Consider the following 17,066-nt stretch of genomic DNA (forward strand, 5'->3'; position numbering starts at 1 on the left):
TACACTTTTTTTCCTACTGTCTTTGTCCTATTCTTCAGTGAGGAACCAGTCTCTCTTCCTCTTGCTTTCTACTAAGCAGCTTATACAGAGAACAGAAAGGGAAACAAATGGCAGAGTGTTTGTTTTCTGGTGGGGAGGAACATGTTTCAGGGAGAGTCAAGTCCAAGACTCTCCCTACTGCTGGGAAATGCTGTCCTCTGCTGGCATCGTTGTGACACTGCAGAGCCATGCCTCTCCCGAGCTGTAGCTAGAAGCGGTTTAGAGCAGCTTCAGACTGCCAGTGACATTATTCACCATCTCTTCTTCCCCCATGATTGCCAGGACAGTGCGGGACCCAGACTCCACCTTCCAAAGACCAGAAGGGTTGGTTTAGAGCTCAGCTTTACACATCTTCATGCCAAGCCACTGTACAATACTGACAAAAACTGACTTTGTTTTTAAACCACAACTATTACTACTGATAATGTAACAATATGTTTGGAATGTCTACTTGCACCACCACAGATATTTGGATACAAGATAAAAATTCTTTTACCTGGGTAAGTCCCGCATCTTGGACAAGATATGTGGGCAGACTGAGGCTCATGGCCAGGGCTTGCAGTTCCAGCAGATGAGCCACATTGGTGCCCTGGACCACCACCTTCTTGGCCCTGTATCAGCAACATGAACATGTTTTTTTTTCCCTCCGATTGTCAATGTAGATAGCAATCTGGAGCACTATTCTGACACAGGAGGACTTTTAATGAACACAGAAATGCTGAAAAATATTTAAGAAGAGCTCCAAAATAAAGCATCAGGTCTTCTAGAAACTAATACTGTGGTCTTACCCACTGTGGTCCCACCTCCAGGCCATCTCCCTCCAGCTGTTCTTCTCTTGTAGAGCCTGGTACAAGCCCACAGCAGCATGACCAACCTGAGCAGCCACCTGCACACAAACAGTGTCGAGTTCAATCAATTCAGTGTTACATTTCTCACAAACTTAACATAAAATGACAAAAAACAAAAAAAGCAACAACACTCTGTTTACAGTACCACAACATTAAATCTTATGTAACTTCAGCTGTCTCATGAGCTGACATGTGGAGAAGAAAAAGTACCTCAGCTGTAAGCGACAGCAGTATGTCGCAGCTCAATGACTCCCACTTTAACCCAAAATGAGACAAAAAAATATATACTTTTTTTTTAGTGCAAAAACCAACAATGGATGAGTGATTCAGATGCGTGCAAGCAGACGTGCCAAGAAGCCAGCTGCAGGTCTTTTGGAATTTTCCTTCCCCTTGTTTTTCCTCTTTCTATGGAAGGAAAGCTGTAAACCCTAATTTCATTCCCTTGTTTTCTTTGGTTTAGTAGCAGCTGTTAAAAATACAACATTTGTAATGACCACTCTTGAGTGCCTCCAATGTACATCACTGACCTCAAAGTGCATTGTTCATGCAAAGTAACGATGGCTTCATTTGTCAGAAGAAGAAAGTGTACTTTATTGGTCCCCGTGGGGAAAATCCCTCTCTGCATTTAACCCATTCACTCAGTGAAGCAGTGGGCAGCCACTGGGCGCCCGGGGAGCAGTGTGTAGGGACGGTACCTTGCTCAGGGGTACCTCAGGGTAGCTGTTCAGGGGAATCAAACCCCCGACCTTCCGATCATGGGGCCACCACTCTACCTACTGAGCTATCCCTGCCCAGAATATGTGACAAAGACCAAAGAACTGATTTTGGATGTTAGGACGACCAGGAAACCTGTGGCCTCTGTTTCAATCCAGGGAGTGACAGCACGCAGTGCAACAGTTACACTCTTTTGCATATCCTCTAAGTAAAACTAACTAATAAGGTTTTACAGTTTAGTGTAAAATTTCAATCATATATATGTAATCTCTGTTATATTCTAGATATTTGTAATTGAGCTATTTGTATATATTAAAGCCATTTGTTATATTTTGTAACTTTGTAATATATTCTTCCGTTTTATTTAATTCAGTCTGTTACTGTCCTTATCGTCTGGGCACAACTGTAACCACATCATTTCCTCAGGGACACACACACACACACACACACACACACAAAAGCTGAAAAAATGGTCCCATTGAACTAACCTTCCCAATGCCCATGGCAAGGTCCATATTCACCACAAATACCATCTTGTAAATGAGGTCATCATCACCCTCCTCCTAAATAGCAGACACACAAAGAGACACTGAGATTTGGCTTTGGATAAACTCCACAAGGTCCAATGTACCAAGGTGTACCTGCAGGGATTAAGGCTAGCTTATGGGCACCTCATTCTCCAGCTTGTTGAAGTAGTACATGGCCGCTTCCTCGGCAGACACATTCCGAGTATGCAAGAGTGCCTACAGTGAAGAGAGACAAGGGAGAGGGACAGAAAACAAAACCGTGAAGTAAAAGTAGACTTTATTTTGGTAGCCAAGAAAATTTATAGAAATAATTGTCATCTTTTGCAGTTAGTTTCCTCATTGATTAGATATTATTAGGAATTATTTCCGCATATCTAATTATTGGTGAGTCCTTTTTGTTTTAGTTGAGACTGCAGAGCTGTATCCTCGATCAGTTCTTGAAGAAACTGTTCCTGAGGACAAAATAAATCAATATTCCAAACACTGTAATGTTATTTGGAGCAATGAAGTTGCTATTGTGACTCATTACGATTTAGACAAAGTCAAAGTTAGCTTTATTGTCAAAAACCATATGTACAGATCAAACACAGGAATTTTGAAATTAAAATGCTCCCATGACCCTCGGTGTACACTAAAACAATATAAAGATAAAAACATAAAAATAAAATAGGAGTCGTATGTACAATACATTGAGATTTAGAACAGACATTGGTAGACACATACACACACTGTGCAAGTATGCTTTACGATTTCCAGTGTTTGTGACACAGCTGTGAGAAACATTCCTAAATTCAGACAAACATTATTTAACACAGTAAGTACCATCAACTTTTAAAGAAATGTGATGCTGTCACAGGATATAAGGTGCATACTGAGGTTATACAGCCCCACCTGTTTGGCCGCCTCCTCTGGGATGTCCAGCTCTCTGAGCTGCTGCAGAAACACTGGGTTGACATCCTGAGAACCTGAGTCTGGGCCTGATTGCTCCGATGGCTCCATTATAGCTGCAAAAAGAGAAGCCGCGATACTGAACAACCTCCACAGAACGAACCCTGTTGAATTAACCCTCATAATGTTCTCCCGATTTACATACACCTGTGGTCCTCAGGGGTCAAAAATGTCCCCACTTCATTAGAGTTTTTTTCACAGTATAAAGTATAAATTGTCAATCAATTCAGTGTTACATCTTAGTTTTACTTAAGACCAACACATTAACACAAAATTTACCCAACATTTTACATTTTAGGGCCACCAGACCTTGTTTACAAAAAATACACCGTTTTTTAGCGAAAATAAAACAAGAAAATTAAATATTTAATTGTTTAGATAATTTTGACTATCTGAATAACTAAGAGTGCTGTATGTTGAACTTTAGTGAGAATTTTTTTTTTGAACCATTTATAATTTTAAATGGCAGCAAATAATCACACTGTGGTCCTCAGGGGTCAAAAATGTCCCCACTTCATTTGACTGTTTTTTAAAGTATAAAGTGTCAATCAATTCAGTGTTACATATTAGTTTTACTTAAGGCCAACACATTATGACAAAATTTTGCCATAATTTTAGGCCACCAGACCCCATTTATATAAAGTATACTCTGTTTTTGAGTAAAAATAACAACATCAAAATAATTTGAATTTATATAGTTTTCAGTACTTGACTTATCACAGAGTAGTATATATCAGAATTTAGTGAGGGTGTTGGTTTTAAATCATTTGAATTTTTTTAATGGCAGCACATAATCACACCTGTGGTCCTCAGGGGTCAAAAATGTCCCCATCTGGTTCAACTTTGTATAAGGCATAAAGTATCACCCACCTCTCTGTTGCAATTTATATATTCAACTTTATTTGAAATCATTACCTGACATATAAAACATGCCAACATTCATTTCCAAAACATTTAACTTTTCAAAAGTAACTTTTCATAATACAGTAGTCGGAATGTGCCCTCAGTTGCATGCATGGCACACAGTTATGGTGTGAGTTTTACAGATGTACGCATTGCATTTTTGGCAGATTTTTGATGCTTTGCGACTAATCTTGCTGGGGCAGAACTTGCACCTTTTTCTTTTGGGTGATGGGCCAGTAGGGGCAGCTGGGTGAGGAAGTTCTGCTGCAGAGGTAGAGCTGGAGCAGAACTGCTGGTTCTTCCTAACGAATCTGGCAGTTGCTGGTGTGCGGGGAATAACCTGTCAAGTCAAGTCAAACTTTATTATAACAAGTCATAGTACAATTACAAATAGTTCAAATTCTGAGATCACTGTAGAATAAAGAGTAGCAGAAATGCAGCTTAGTGCTAACCTTCCGTCGCTGGATGTAAGGTATCACCAGTTGCTGCCCAAGCTCCTCCATAAAGAGTCTCCTCTTGTTGCACTTCCCCTGATTCCAGGCTGGATTGATCTCTGACCACAAGACAAACGAGTTGTATACAGACACGTCGAGAATGTTGTAGAAAACAACGAGGGGCCAACCGGCTGTTTTTCTTTTGCATGTGTACACACTCGTAGCCTGAAACAAAAGAAACAAACCAAAAACTATTCAGATATGTAAGTTTCTTTTCCTACACCCAAATTCAGTGCATTATCCTTTCCATCTATGATATGACAAATATTATAAATAATAAATGTGCAATACCTTGTCGAGGTTATCGACACCCCCCTTGTTGCGATTGTAATCTTCGATGATTTTTGGCCTTTTGTCATCCCTGGTGCTCAAAACAGCATCCCGATGCAGAGTGCTCATCAGAAGAACATTTTTCTGTTTTCTGGGGTGGTAGGACACCAAAGCATGGGTCTCGGTGAAGGCAAACTTTGATGAGAACTGAGCCCTGTTCATTTTTGACACCAGCGCAGGGGGCAGTTCGGGCTTATTCCTCCGTACTGTTCCCACCATGTACAGCTTTCTTCTCAGTAGTTGCAGGCCAAGGTCATATGATGTGAAGAAGTTGTCACAGGTTATTGTTTTCCCCTGGAGACCTTCTGTCATCTCAACAACAACTCGCTTGCCCTGATTTTTTTCTGACTGTGCACCAGCAGGTTTGCCAGTGTATACTTGCATGTTCCATGCATAGCTAGACCTGGCATCACATGCTGCCCATATTTTTATGCCATACTTTCCTGGTTTGCATGGAATGTACTGTTTAAATGGACAGCGACCTCTGAAGGGCACTAGACGCTCATCCACAGTGACATCAGTGCCTGGATTATACATCATTGGCAGAAGAGGCACCCACTTGTTCCATACATCCCGAATGGGAGCAAGTTTGTCTCGTGCACGCCGATCTCCTCTTGTGTCTTTATCATCAAAACGAATAACTCTTGAGATTTTATGAAACACCTTCAGTGTCATGGTAGCACGAAAAATTGTCCTACCAGACTCAGCATGCCATAAAATAGCTGTAGCTTCCTTATTGGAGCGGCACACACCAGCGAGAATCAACATACCCACATATGCCTGCAGGTCGATTGGATCCATCTTCCTCCACTTGTTGCCATACACACGACGCCCCTCCTTGTTTGTCATGTTCAGTATCACCTCTTCAATAGACTTGGGCAGAAACAGGGCAAAAGTAGATTTTATGTCATCAATACGAGAAATTGCATATGTGGTTGGACCACAGTGGCTTTTGTCTCTCTCTACTTTCATCATGCGTCGTCTGTCACTGGGAGGAACCGAACACCAGATCAGTTTTTTGTCCTTTGACTGGAAATATTCCTCTGTCTCAGCTGGGTCCTCTTCCACAGATTCTTCCTCATCGGTTGATTCTTTCTCTTCATCAGAAGTGTAGTCTTCCACAGCTGATACTTCTTCCATTTCAGGTTCAGATTCTTCCTCATCATATTCATCGTTTTCCATCACTTCATACTCTTCTTCAGTTTCTGCAGCTGGCGATGTGGGGGATTCTTCAGAGAAAGAACTAGCATGTGGTCCATATGCTCGATCTTCATCATTATTTTCCTCCGCGTCTGAAGATGAATCATCCTCATCCTGGTCGTTCTTTTCAACAGCTTGGTTAAAAATTAGCTCACAAGTCTCTTGTGCAGTACAGAGCTTCTGCCTCTTCATTTTGCTGCTTCTCTCTCCCAGAGTAAAACAAGAAATGCCCCAAAACTTGTGACAAAAGAGCTTTTTCCCCGCCTTTTTTTTTTTGTTTTATTTTATTGTGTGTGTGTCCGTGTCCCCATACATCAAAGATCAAAGATGTTTTGGAAAGGAGTATGGTGTTTACCCTAATGCACCACTTTATACTGAGGGGTCATTTTTGTCCGAGGACCACAAGTGTTATAAAATCCAATAAAAACCCTATAGATAAATCAAATTACTTAAAACTTATTGCAATCATGCATAACATAGCACTGAACAACTTCTGTTATTTTCAGCCCATTTGATGAATAACAAACACATTTTTGATAGCAAAAGATTTCTTTAGAGGACAAAAATGACAAAAATTTGGACGGCTGAACCGAATGGTAACAATTAACGTCATGCGGTCTGTCACCTTTAAGAGTTAGGTCTGGTTTGAAAATGAATGAACTGTGATTTGAACATCTTCTATATGGAAGACTAGCGTATTAGGTTAACCCAAGCAGCGCTGTGCAGAACAGCAAAGTAGAATAGACAAGACAAGGGGTGTTAAGCTCTACGCTGATGCAAACTACGTTGCACACCGTTCAGATTAGCAACCCTAGCCTTGCAGCGTGTGATGGAAAAAAATAACCGTATTCGGGATGTTGCAATGTGATAGTAAATATGACTCGAGAGAAATGTTTTATGTGAATATTTTGTGCCAAAGAAATCATGCTAAGATTTCTTTCTACTATTGTCGAATTACAGGGATAGCTAGCTAAAATTAGCACTAGCCGCTAATGCTAACTTTGCTAGCAACCCAGCCAGTTCGCTGGAGTTACCTGTTCCTTGCAGAAAGCTTGACGACAGGAACAAAAATGGTGTCTGCGGTTTCTCAAAGTCTTAAATTTTCCTTGCGATGGAATAATGTCTGTTCGAATAATGAATTACATTACACGAATTCTCATCTAGTACTGCCTTCGGCACTACTCCATTTTGGTCGATTGTGTTGAGGTGGGGGGGTTAATATTTCTTCTGCCGCTTCTTTTTCTTATACTCTTTGGTTTAATGGCGGTTGTTAGACCAGCTCAAGGTACATTAGCGCCACCTACTGAACTGGAGTGTTACTTTGAACTTGACAAAAATAAATAAAAATATTTTTAAAAAAGCTTCTTTCTAATAAATCTATCCTTCTCATAACCACACCAGTTACCTATAGACCTGCAGCAGTGGCTTTCCAATGAGGTCTTCCAAAGTAAAAACGAATCTTCAGCTCCTTGAAAGTTCCTATTATGATAATATACTTTTTCTTTTCTGATCATAGGCCTGACGCTCCAAGTATACATGCTGGAGAGATTTGGGTTGCAGTGCATGCAGAGACCAGTTGGATCCTTGTCTATTAAATACAATGTGTGCTCTACTCTGAAACAGGTATTTATTATTTCTTCCATTCAGATCCTGCCAAATTTTCTGAATATTGGCATATCTCATCAAATACTTAATTGAATATTAGATGTCTTCCTGGGTCATTGATGCTCCAGTGCTCCTGCCATACATTTAGGATCTTACCGTTTATCATCAACTAAAGTCAGTGCTTCCTAAATTCCATTAACATGTAGACTTTGTAACAAGGGGGGAGTCTTACGCTGGATCTTGTTTACACAAATATTCCCAGTGTGTACCGAGCGAAGCCCTGCCCTCGCCTCGGATACTCAGACTACTTGTCTGTTATGCTAATTCTGGCATGCAGAACGCTCATCAGATGCTGCAAATCGGTGCCGAGACGGGTGAGAACCTGGCCTACAGGAGCACTTTCTGCTCTTCAGGACTGTTTTGAGTACACTGACTGGGATGTGTTCAGGGAGGCTGCAACAAATGGCGACCACACCACCTTGGAGGAGTACACATCTGTGACCAGCTACTTCAGTAGGTGCATCGATGATGTCAAATGCTGTTCATAGACTTCAGGTCAGCATTCAACACAATCATTCCTCAGCACCTGATTGGAAAATTGAGCCTGCTGGGCCTGAACAGCAGTCCGGATTGGTAACAGCATCTCCAACACCACTACCACACTGAGCACTGGAGCCCCTCAGGGCTGTGTGCTCAGCCCACTGCTCTTCACTCTGCTGACTCATGACTCTGCATAAATGCACAGTTTAATCCACATCATCAAATTTGCCGATGACACGACTGCGGTGGGTCTCACCAGCAAGGACGAAGAGTCAGCATACGGAGAGGAGGTGCAACAGCTAACAGACTGGTGTAGAGTCGACAACCTGTCTTTGAACGTGGACAAAACAAAAGAGATGATTGTAGAATTCAGGAGAGCACATAAAGATCACTGTCCACTTAACATCGATGGATCCTCTGTGGAGGTTGTCAATAGCACCAAATTCCTTGGTGTCCACCTGGCGGAGAACCTCTCCTGGTCCTTCAACACCAGCTCCATAACTAAAGAGGCCCAACAGCATCTCTACTTCCTGCAGAAGCTGAGAAAAGCTCATCTCCCTCCAGCCATTCTCACCACCTTCTACAGAAGGACTATCGAGAGCGTCCTGAGCAGCTGCATCACTGTCTGGTATGGCAACTGCATCACATCGGATTGCAAACCCTACAACAGATAGTGAGAGCAGCTGAGAAGATCATTGGAGCCTCTCTTCCCTCCATCACAGACACCAATCGCACCCACTGCATCTGCAAAGCCACCAGGAGGACCCCACACACCCCTCACACACACAATCTTCACCCTGGTGCCTTCTGGCAAGAGGTACCGGAGCATTTGGGCCCTCACTGCCAGACTGTGAAACAGTTTCTTCCCCCAAGCCGTCAGACTCCTGAACACTCAGTGACTGGACTGACACACACACCTTCATACATCAAGTGACTTTTTGCACAGTGTTCAGCCTTTTGCACAACCCACTGTCATTGTTGTACTTTTCTATTGCACTGTCCTGTGTCTTTATCGTTCTGTTCTGTCTGGTGTTGCACTTGCACTTCATGTGTAGATTGTCTGTTATGTCATATGTGGCACCATGGTCGAGGAGGACTGTTGTCTCGCTTCACTGTGTACTGTACCACTGCACATGGTTGAAATAAAGCCACTTGACTTGATCATGAATATAACAACTATAATAATTTGACTTCATCTTTGCTAAATAGTATCTGTAAATTGACTGTTTCCCCAATACATCTACATCCAGTTCCTTCCACACCTACATGAGCAGGAAATAAACACTTACACCCTTACTGTACAACATTTGCAAATTGGAATATATTTCATATGCAACATCTAGTCTGCATTGTTTACCTGGTGTAATAGGTGCTTATAAATTATCTGATCTAACAACTATATTCTTTTGACTCTTCTATTCAACCCATGGTGAACCTAACATCATGTCCACCAGGTCTACTGTACACTAATAGATTATCTAGCCTATAAGCTACAGAACAGTCAAGATCTCATTCAGGGCCAGTAACTGTTTTTCACTGACTGGCCAGATGCCCACCAAGAACAACCTGATAAACACCGCAAAAGATTGTTGATCTTATGTTTGGCTTTAATTTGATCTATTTAAGGTCTCCAAGTCGGCTTTCCATCAGATACACTACATGGAAACGGAACAATATGACCTTTCTCAAATGTTTGCCCATATAGTGTTGAGGAGAGTGGTTGATCTCATTTAGAGAATTGCTTGACTCTTTATTACAGACAATATTAATCCCCACTCATATGATGATTGTTACTTTACATTTATTGCTGTCTAGTGCTCCATGGCATGCATACAAAGAATTCCCTATTCCCTGCTCTTCATTTTATTAAATAACAGTGGACCACATATGCCTGTGGTGTATATGATTTAGAATAGTTACTGCTCTGACCTCTGTTGTTTCTCCAAACAGAAAAACAACCACCCAATTGTACAGTCTACCCCTTTGTTTACCCTACTTAGGCATAAAACAGTAAATCCAACTTGGGGAAGATTTGGGGGGGGTGTGTGAAGTCAGAGACGCTGGGTCCTCAACTTCTGCAACAAGGCACTCAAATGATACACAGCACCGAAAAGACAAAACAGAGGGAGACTCACAAACAAATATACAAGACCCAGGAGACGCCCACCATCCACGGCATCCAAGGGGGCTGAAGATCCGAGGCCACGCGTCCCGATGACAACCATGCGTCTAACCCAGCTGAGGGAAGAGGGAGACCTCTGCCTTTTATATGGAATCGGGGGCATCGCAAAGGGGAGAACAGTGATGACAATTCTAACAGTATAACTGTCAGTTTTTTGCTTTTTAACGAAAATTGTTAACTTTCAAGATTTGGTTTGGTCCAGGTTACCCACTCCTGGCTGATACTGAGTGCGAGAGACTGTAGAATGGCTCAGTTAAAAGCCAAGTCTGACTATCCAAAAAAAAAAACAAAAACCAAACAAACAAACAAAAAAAACCCCCCACAGGTGGCAATTAAACTCATAGCAAAGTCCACATGAAAGAAACTGCTCGACTTTCCTAGTATTAGTTAGCTTTCTTCATTTCTAGCAGAAGACAACATGTTTGAGTTATTTTAGCCAACATGTAATCAGGCAGACCCTTTCTTTCTACACAATACTAATATTGTAATAATAGTGATAATCCATTATCATTATAACCCACATAAAGGCTGTTTTGGACAAGTGTGTATTGCTCTGCATATATTTTGCCTGTGACTGCTGCAGGTGACAGAGCTTTCAGTAAGCTAAACCCATCACTTGACTGGAGGCCTCTACAATGATGCTCCCACCTCCTTTCACGTTCTTGACTTGGTTAGACGTTGTGAAATTGCTTAACTATGAAAATAATTCTGTCATCATACATTTGAGGTCATCTGTTGCATCCCAGGCCTCTTGGTGTTGGTGAGCTATTCAGTGCATTTGTTCTTTATAAGAATATACTAGACCCACATCACCCCTACTTGTGGCCCATATATCGATGTGAAAAATATACTGCAATTTGGCCCTTGAAGTTATTTGGCCCTCTTTGTTGCAGGGCTATGTTAGCTGGTAGCACAGCTGTTTTTAAGTCCTAACATGCCCGAGAGCGTTCATAGTGGTAGGTTTTTGAAATCAAGGAAAAAAGACAGCTTTCAGAATACTTTATTTCATTTGTGAGAATGTTCACCTTCTCTTATTAAACAGGTTAAATCACTACAGCTGCATCTTTAATCAGTATGTACAAAGATATTAACACACAAAATAAGAAACATCCTAAACCTGCTCCTTGCAGAGCCTGCTCTACATTGCCAAATTTATACAGCCTGGATTCCCCCCAATGGTTCTTTGTTCATCACTGAGCTCTCAGCTCAAGATGAACAGACTCCATGTGTTTGTAAAAGTCATTATTACCTGTGTTATGTAGTGTTGTAACAAATGGCCCACATTCTGACACACTGACCCTGGTAATTACACACTTCGGGCTCAAACTGATAAATCTTCATTTGAGTGGAGGGTGGGTAGAAAAAGTCTTTTCTACTGTCACCTTTTTTTGGGACTGGGTACTAGCATACTTCAGTAGTAGATACTCTAATTTACAACTTGTAGTACTTTGTGTATTAAAACATTAAACAACATCAGATTTGAGAAAACAAAAATCAAGTGCACTTTATAAAATACGCATGTAGACTACTCAAACTGTTATATCGTTTCTATAGTTGTGTCAAAATCTGTTTCCCCATTGATTTCCAATCCTACAATCACCTGAAACTAAACAAATTCCCACATAAAGAGCTGCTGTAAATATTAAAGGAGAAAGAGAGTTCAACACAAAAACCAGCATCAAAAAATATGTCCAACCATACCCAGCCCGGCTACGCTACAAGCAACATCTACTGAGCCTGGAGTAGTTTGATCACGTTGATCAAATGCCACACACAACTGCAGGACCATAAACTCTACATAGAAAGATAGATGCAGTCACTGGGCCATGGTGACTGCCTTTAAGTGCAAACCATTGATGCCAATACAAATGCAAACTGTATATAAAAGATGGACGTAGCCACTGGGGCTGCAAAATGAAGCCAATGGCACATGTCTCTTAAACCAATATTTTTTCTAATGGCCAGCAGGAGTTGACTGCTCTGGGTGCAAAAACGCATCCAGTCGTATAAGAGTCTGAGAAAACACTCTCCTGGTGATGCCGTGGGCTCGTTTCAGGTCCAATTGAATAAAAAAAGTTGAAGTTCATGAATCATTAGCCGATGAGCATATAGTGCTCCTAAGTGCACCAATCAAATCCAGCCCCTTGGTAAGAAAAGAAAAGAAAAGTAAAGAAAAGAAAAGAAAAATGCTCAACTTGAGCTTTACAAAGCCAGAGGTGACAACATCTTTTATATACAGGATATGGCTACAAACCATCCTGTCTACAGACTCCCTTTCAAAAAACATCAACTATTATTTGGTTGTCATGTATCGCTGAGTACAGAATACAGTTTCCAACGCCAGCAATGATGTTTGAACCTTCTTTGTATCAGTTCTTTTTTAGTTTGCTTTGTTAATCAAGCAGTTAGGTGTTTCCAGCTAGTAGCTAGGCATCCAGCCTTTTTTTAAATCCACAAACAGCCACTTCCAGCTTCAAAGAGGCAACAACCTTATGACAAACTCAAGGCCTCAGGTTGTCAGTCTACCATCATCCATCTTTTATAAGGTCTATGTGGAACACACGAAACACTGTCCAGTTAAAGAACTGCACACACCAGGAGTGTGATCTATACAATGTCCAAGGTCTAAAAAGGAATGTTAAAATGTACAAAATATAAAAACTATAAAAACTGTGGTTCACACGACACTGCACTTTAACAGTTTGAAGGCTTGTCTTTTAAACAGAGGGACTTTTCGCTTTCCTATTGACTTTCCAGTGACTTGTACACTAGAGACACATCCACACAAATATGAATAAAATCAAGAAACAAAAATGGGGTGAGGTTTAATGTGAGGTTTAAGTACCTTCAAAAAAACCACTTTCTGCTTCCAATCTCTCACATGGGTAAAGAATTAACAAACAAGTGTGTGTCTGTGTTTACAGCAGTCCAGTGGGTGTGTGCGGTGCTGCAGTACTGGTAGATGGACCTGCCTGAAAGGTATACGTGAGTGTTTTTGCTGCTGGGGCTGATAACCATATATCAGCTTGTGTTCCTACAGTACGGTATAGTTGGATTGCTAAGGGGAAAAAAAAAAAATTGGGTCATTGTTTTTTTTAACCTTCCAGCAAAGTATTTGTCACACTAGTTAGCAACTGAGTGTGAATCTGCAGCACCTCGGCTGTGCTGCTGCTCTGCTTAAAAAAATCGTATTACAAATCACACAACATTTACATCAATACAGACAAATGTGTAACAGGCCAAGTTAACTAAGCAGTAATTAGGCAGCTTCTACCAGTGAAAATAAGAGCAGTTGATGAAAGACGGCAGGCTGAGGTAGAGCGTGGCAGCGACTTTAAAATGTTGCTTTGAGCAGTGACTACAAGTTCTAAAATGTGAAAAACATAACCTTAAAATTCAGGTCTCTCTTTTCAAAATACTCTTCACTCTTAGATCCAAAATATAAGAACCAGTTACTTCACCACTTTGTACTAGAAACATAAAACGTGGCAATACACGATGCAGTTTAATAGCCACGAGAATATGGACAACCACATGCACGCACACTCACACATCTATATATAAAGCACCAGACACACACCAAGAAATAACCATACAGCAGCAAAGTACACAAGGCATAAGAGGTACCGCTTCATCAAACGGACTCCACAGTGATGGAAGATTCCTACTTTCAGTCTGCAGACCCGGCTGTCCACCAGCTACCTTTTGACTCCAGCACATATACTGTAGAGATAAAACACACACTGCTACCATCTCTTTTTCATGAAGTGAGCAGAGCGACAGCGGGTCAGACTGACCTTTTTTTTTTTTTTTTTTAAAAGCATCCACTGAGCTTTTCACTGTCCTGCACTACAGGAAGCTCACAGTGTCCGCACTGTCAACCACTGTCAGCAGTCACCAAAACACAAAGGCTGCTGAGATGTGAGCTCTAATTTAAACAACAAAAAACATCCTCCTCAAGAGTCCATCTTCCCCTCTGTCCGTTAAAGTTAACTGCCAGCGTGCCCGAGCTGTTTCCTGTAACAGTGGCAGGTGCTACTGCAGTACAGCTGACACATTTCGCCTCCATCATAAGTCAGTGACTTTATTCTCCACAGCAGCAGCAATCTGCTGCAGTCTATAGCCGAGTTGCATCTTCTGGGCTGTGGTGTCCTCCTCCAGCGCCGTGATGATCTGATGGCAAAATAATGAAGAGGAAGAAAGACTGAGAATATAGAAATGACAAACATTAGCTGTTTCTCAGTAAAGATATTCTGTCATATCCACACGTTTTGGGGCAGTAATTCTGCCTGCGCGCACCACCGCAGTGAATTTGAACTCAAACAAACAAGATGTGACTGAAGTTTAGACTTTAGTTTTAATTCAGGGAGCTTAGCAAGGCAATTTGTTTGAGTACATTTTCATAGGCTCTAAAGTAACATTGACAAATTTTCTCATCTATGAGAGAGACTGCAAACACTTCAGGAATGGCCAAATCAACAATTTGGTCCATTGTTAAAAAGGAAGGCTCTGGGCAGCTTAGCACAACCAAAACACCTGGTAGACCCGACTAGATCCCCTAAAAAGCAGGTTCTTCAGATGAAGGCCAAAAAGAATCAGAAGTGCATGTTCTAATTCAATTCAATTTTTTAAATTTTATTTATGCAGCGCCAAATCACAACAACGATCGTCTCAAGGCGCTTCATATTTTAAGGTGGACCCTGCAATAATACATACAAAGAAAAGCCCAACAATCATATGACTTCCTATGAGCAAGCACTTTGGCGACAGCGGGAAGGAAAAACTCCCTTTGAGCCAAAAGCTCAGACTCCTCCCCGTTTCTAACACTTTCCCCACATTGCTTTTGTCCCCTGAATTAGTGCTTTTAACAGCAGTTTGGAGTAAGGCATAGTTGCTGCTGTTAATTAGCCTCAACCTTCTACACTCAGCCACTTTATTGGGTGCACCTTGTTAACACTAGGCCCTCTTCGCCCTGAGAACTGCTTTCATTGTTCCCAGCACAGATCCACCACGGTGCAGGAAACCTTTCTCAGACATTTGGCTGGACTTGTTGTCAGAGCCATCTTGTCTCTCATTCCACTACATCCCAAAGATGCTCTATTGGACTGAGGTCTGCTAACTGTGGTGAGTACACTGAGCTCACGGCCATATTCAAGAAACCAGTTTAAATGATGTGAGCTTTGGAATATGGTGCATTATCTTGCTGGAAACATCAGACATCAGAAGATGGGTCACAAACAGGTGGACATGGTAGATTTTGTCATTTTGCACCACCATTGCAAGCGTGAACACTGAAAGACATTAACCGCTGACCACCAAACGGTGACCCTAACTTGTTGGTGGAAGTTGCAGCAGAAATCAATACACATCACACCAGTGTTTTTTGTCATTGTCCAATTTTGTTGAGCTCGTTTCCTGTTCTTAGCTGACAGGACTGGCACCATGTGTGTTGGTTCTGCTTCAGTATCCAACATGTTCTGTAATAAAGCAATGCTCTGCTGCTGTCTGAGCTGCTGTTTCCTTCCGGTCAGTTCAAAGCTAAGGTGATCAAAGAACTGTCGTTCACTGGGTAATTTCTTCTTTCAAACCATTATCTGTAACCCCCCCAAAAATGGTTGTGTGGAAAGATCACAGCAGATCAACAATTTCCAAAATACTCTGGCACCAACCACCAGCAACCGTGCCACATCTAAAGTTACTTGAGTCACCTTTGAAATTCAGCAGCTTGCCCATGCCCACATGTCTAAACACAGTGTCAGCCATGTGATTGGCTGGTTAGATAGGAACCTTGATCCGTTCACATCCCACAAAAAAGAAGCTGCTGAAACTAAGCAAGGGAAGGATTATTGCTTGGATGAAACGGAGCTCTGGAGTGAATCAGAGGCTCTTTTGTAATGAACATAACTGATTACTTCAGAAAAAGAACCGAATTTTATCAATGAAAAAAGACTAATTTTATGAAAATTATCTTGATTAATTAAATTGTATTAAATGTGTTTTGCATTGTTAGACAGTCTCCACATTGTTGCATCATGGTGTACTGTTCCACCTCTAGTGGCTGGAAAGAGTAGAAACACACCTGGTCGTAGTATTTATTGATGTACTTGTAGAGCTCGTGCAGAGCCACCAGGTAGTTCAGTTCTCCCGAATAGTTCTGAAACACAAGGCATTGAAGTGAACGGCCACACTCTGTGTGTGTGTGTGTGTGTGTGTGTGTGTGTGTGTGTGTGTTCTGAGCTGTGGCTGCACTCACCCTGGACAGTTCAGCTAGAGCAGAGTTCATCTCCTGGTCACTGGCTGAGATGGTCTGCCTGATGTCAGCATAGTACCTGCAATAACCATCACTGTAATCAACCTCAAACGTACGACTGATAAAATACGTTTATTTCACAAACACCTGTTCAGTGTTGTCTGAGCAGCTTAAGCAATCCAACCTTTCCACCATCTGTTTGTAGCGGGGGATATCTCTGGCATACAGCAACTTGTTGATGGGCGAATCCTGTTCAAAAAGAAGAAGAACGACATTCAAAGACACAAGAGTAACAGGAGGCTGCTGGAAAACTCGCGTTTGCAAACGTACTAACCCGGCCCAGCTTGTGCTCTGCAATCGTGCACGAGTCCATGAAGGTCTGGGCGATCACAGAGAGCACGGCATCCACGTGGTCAGATGCCTGGATGTCGAAGATAAACTGGGGATTCTTCACAATATTGATCCAGAAACGCAGAGGGAGACTGG

The 17,066-nt window shown here is 41.7% G+C and overlaps 2 protein-coding genes across 5 annotated transcripts in view; both read right to left on the minus strand.

Moving 5' to 3' along the window:
- si:dkey-19e4.5 (UBA_like_SF and PTH2 domain-containing protein) lies at positions 1 to 7,031 on the minus strand. 3 transcript variants are annotated; one of them, XM_014338838.2, is made up of 7 exons: positions 4,192 to 4,319; positions 3,020 to 3,132; positions 2,273 to 2,344; positions 2,090 to 2,164; positions 828 to 925; positions 536 to 650; positions 1 to 345 (listed from the first exon to the last, which is right to left on the minus strand). In XM_014338838.2, exons 2-7 carry the CDS (start codon positions 3,125 to 3,127, stop codon positions 259 to 261), a joined length of 555 nt encoding a protein of 184 aa, XP_014194324.1. In that variant the 5' UTR covers positions 3,128 to 3,132; positions 4,192 to 4,319; the 3' UTR covers positions 1 to 258. The 3 variants fall into 3 exon arrangements, 1 of the variants encoding a protein (XP_014194324.1); XR_006055121.1 differs by lacking the exons at positions 1 to 345; positions 536 to 650 and adding exons at positions 4,432 to 4,638; positions 4,765 to 7,031 and having other exon boundaries at positions 822 to 925; XR_006055122.1 differs by lacking the exons at positions 1 to 345; positions 536 to 650 and adding exons at positions 4,432 to 4,638; positions 4,765 to 7,031 and having other exon boundaries at positions 870 to 925; positions 2,243 to 2,344.
- Positions 7,032 to 11,314: 4,283 nt separating this feature from the next.
- plxnb1b (plexin b1b) overlaps positions 11,315 to 17,066 on the minus strand; it is a 94,181-nt gene continuing 88,429 nt past the window's right edge. For both annotated transcript variants that reach the window (XM_005938601.3, XM_042226624.1), the window contains 5 exons: positions 16,915 to 17,062; positions 16,765 to 16,829; positions 16,584 to 16,659; positions 16,410 to 16,484; positions 11,315 to 14,503 (listed from right to left, as the gene is read on the minus strand). In XM_005938601.3, coding sequence (XP_005938663.1) covers positions 14,399 to 14,503; positions 16,410 to 16,484; positions 16,584 to 16,659; positions 16,765 to 16,829; positions 16,915 to 17,062 — 469 coding nt within the window. In that variant the 3' untranslated portion in view covers positions 11,315 to 14,398. The remainder of the gene's footprint in view (positions 14,504 to 16,409; positions 16,485 to 16,583; positions 16,660 to 16,764; positions 16,830 to 16,914; positions 17,063 to 17,066) is intronic.

The sequence above is a fragment of the Haplochromis burtoni genome, unplaced genomic scaffold, assembly GCF_018398535.1.
Source record: "Haplochromis burtoni strain Fernald_Lab_line unplaced genomic scaffold, NCSU_Asbu1 Contig_221, whole genome shotgun sequence".
Classification (NCBI taxonomy): Eukaryota; Metazoa; Chordata; class Actinopteri; order Cichliformes; family Cichlidae; genus Haplochromis; species Haplochromis burtoni.

Excerpts from the sequence above, each read along its gene's own strand:
- si:dkey-19e4.5 (XM_014338838.2), bottom strand. The coding sequence starts at position 3,127 with ATGGAGCCATCGGAGCAATCAGGCCCAGACTCAGGTTCTCAGGATGTC. Across the intron at positions 2,345-3,019 it reads CAGAGGAGGCGGCCAAACAG|GCACTCTTGCATACTCGGAA; the intron begins GTGGGGCTGTAT and ends TCTTCACTGTAG. Across the intron at positions 346-535 it reads AAGATGCGGGACTTACCCAG|GTGGAGTCTGGGTCCCGCAC; the intron begins GTAAAAGAATTT and ends GGTCTTTGGAAG.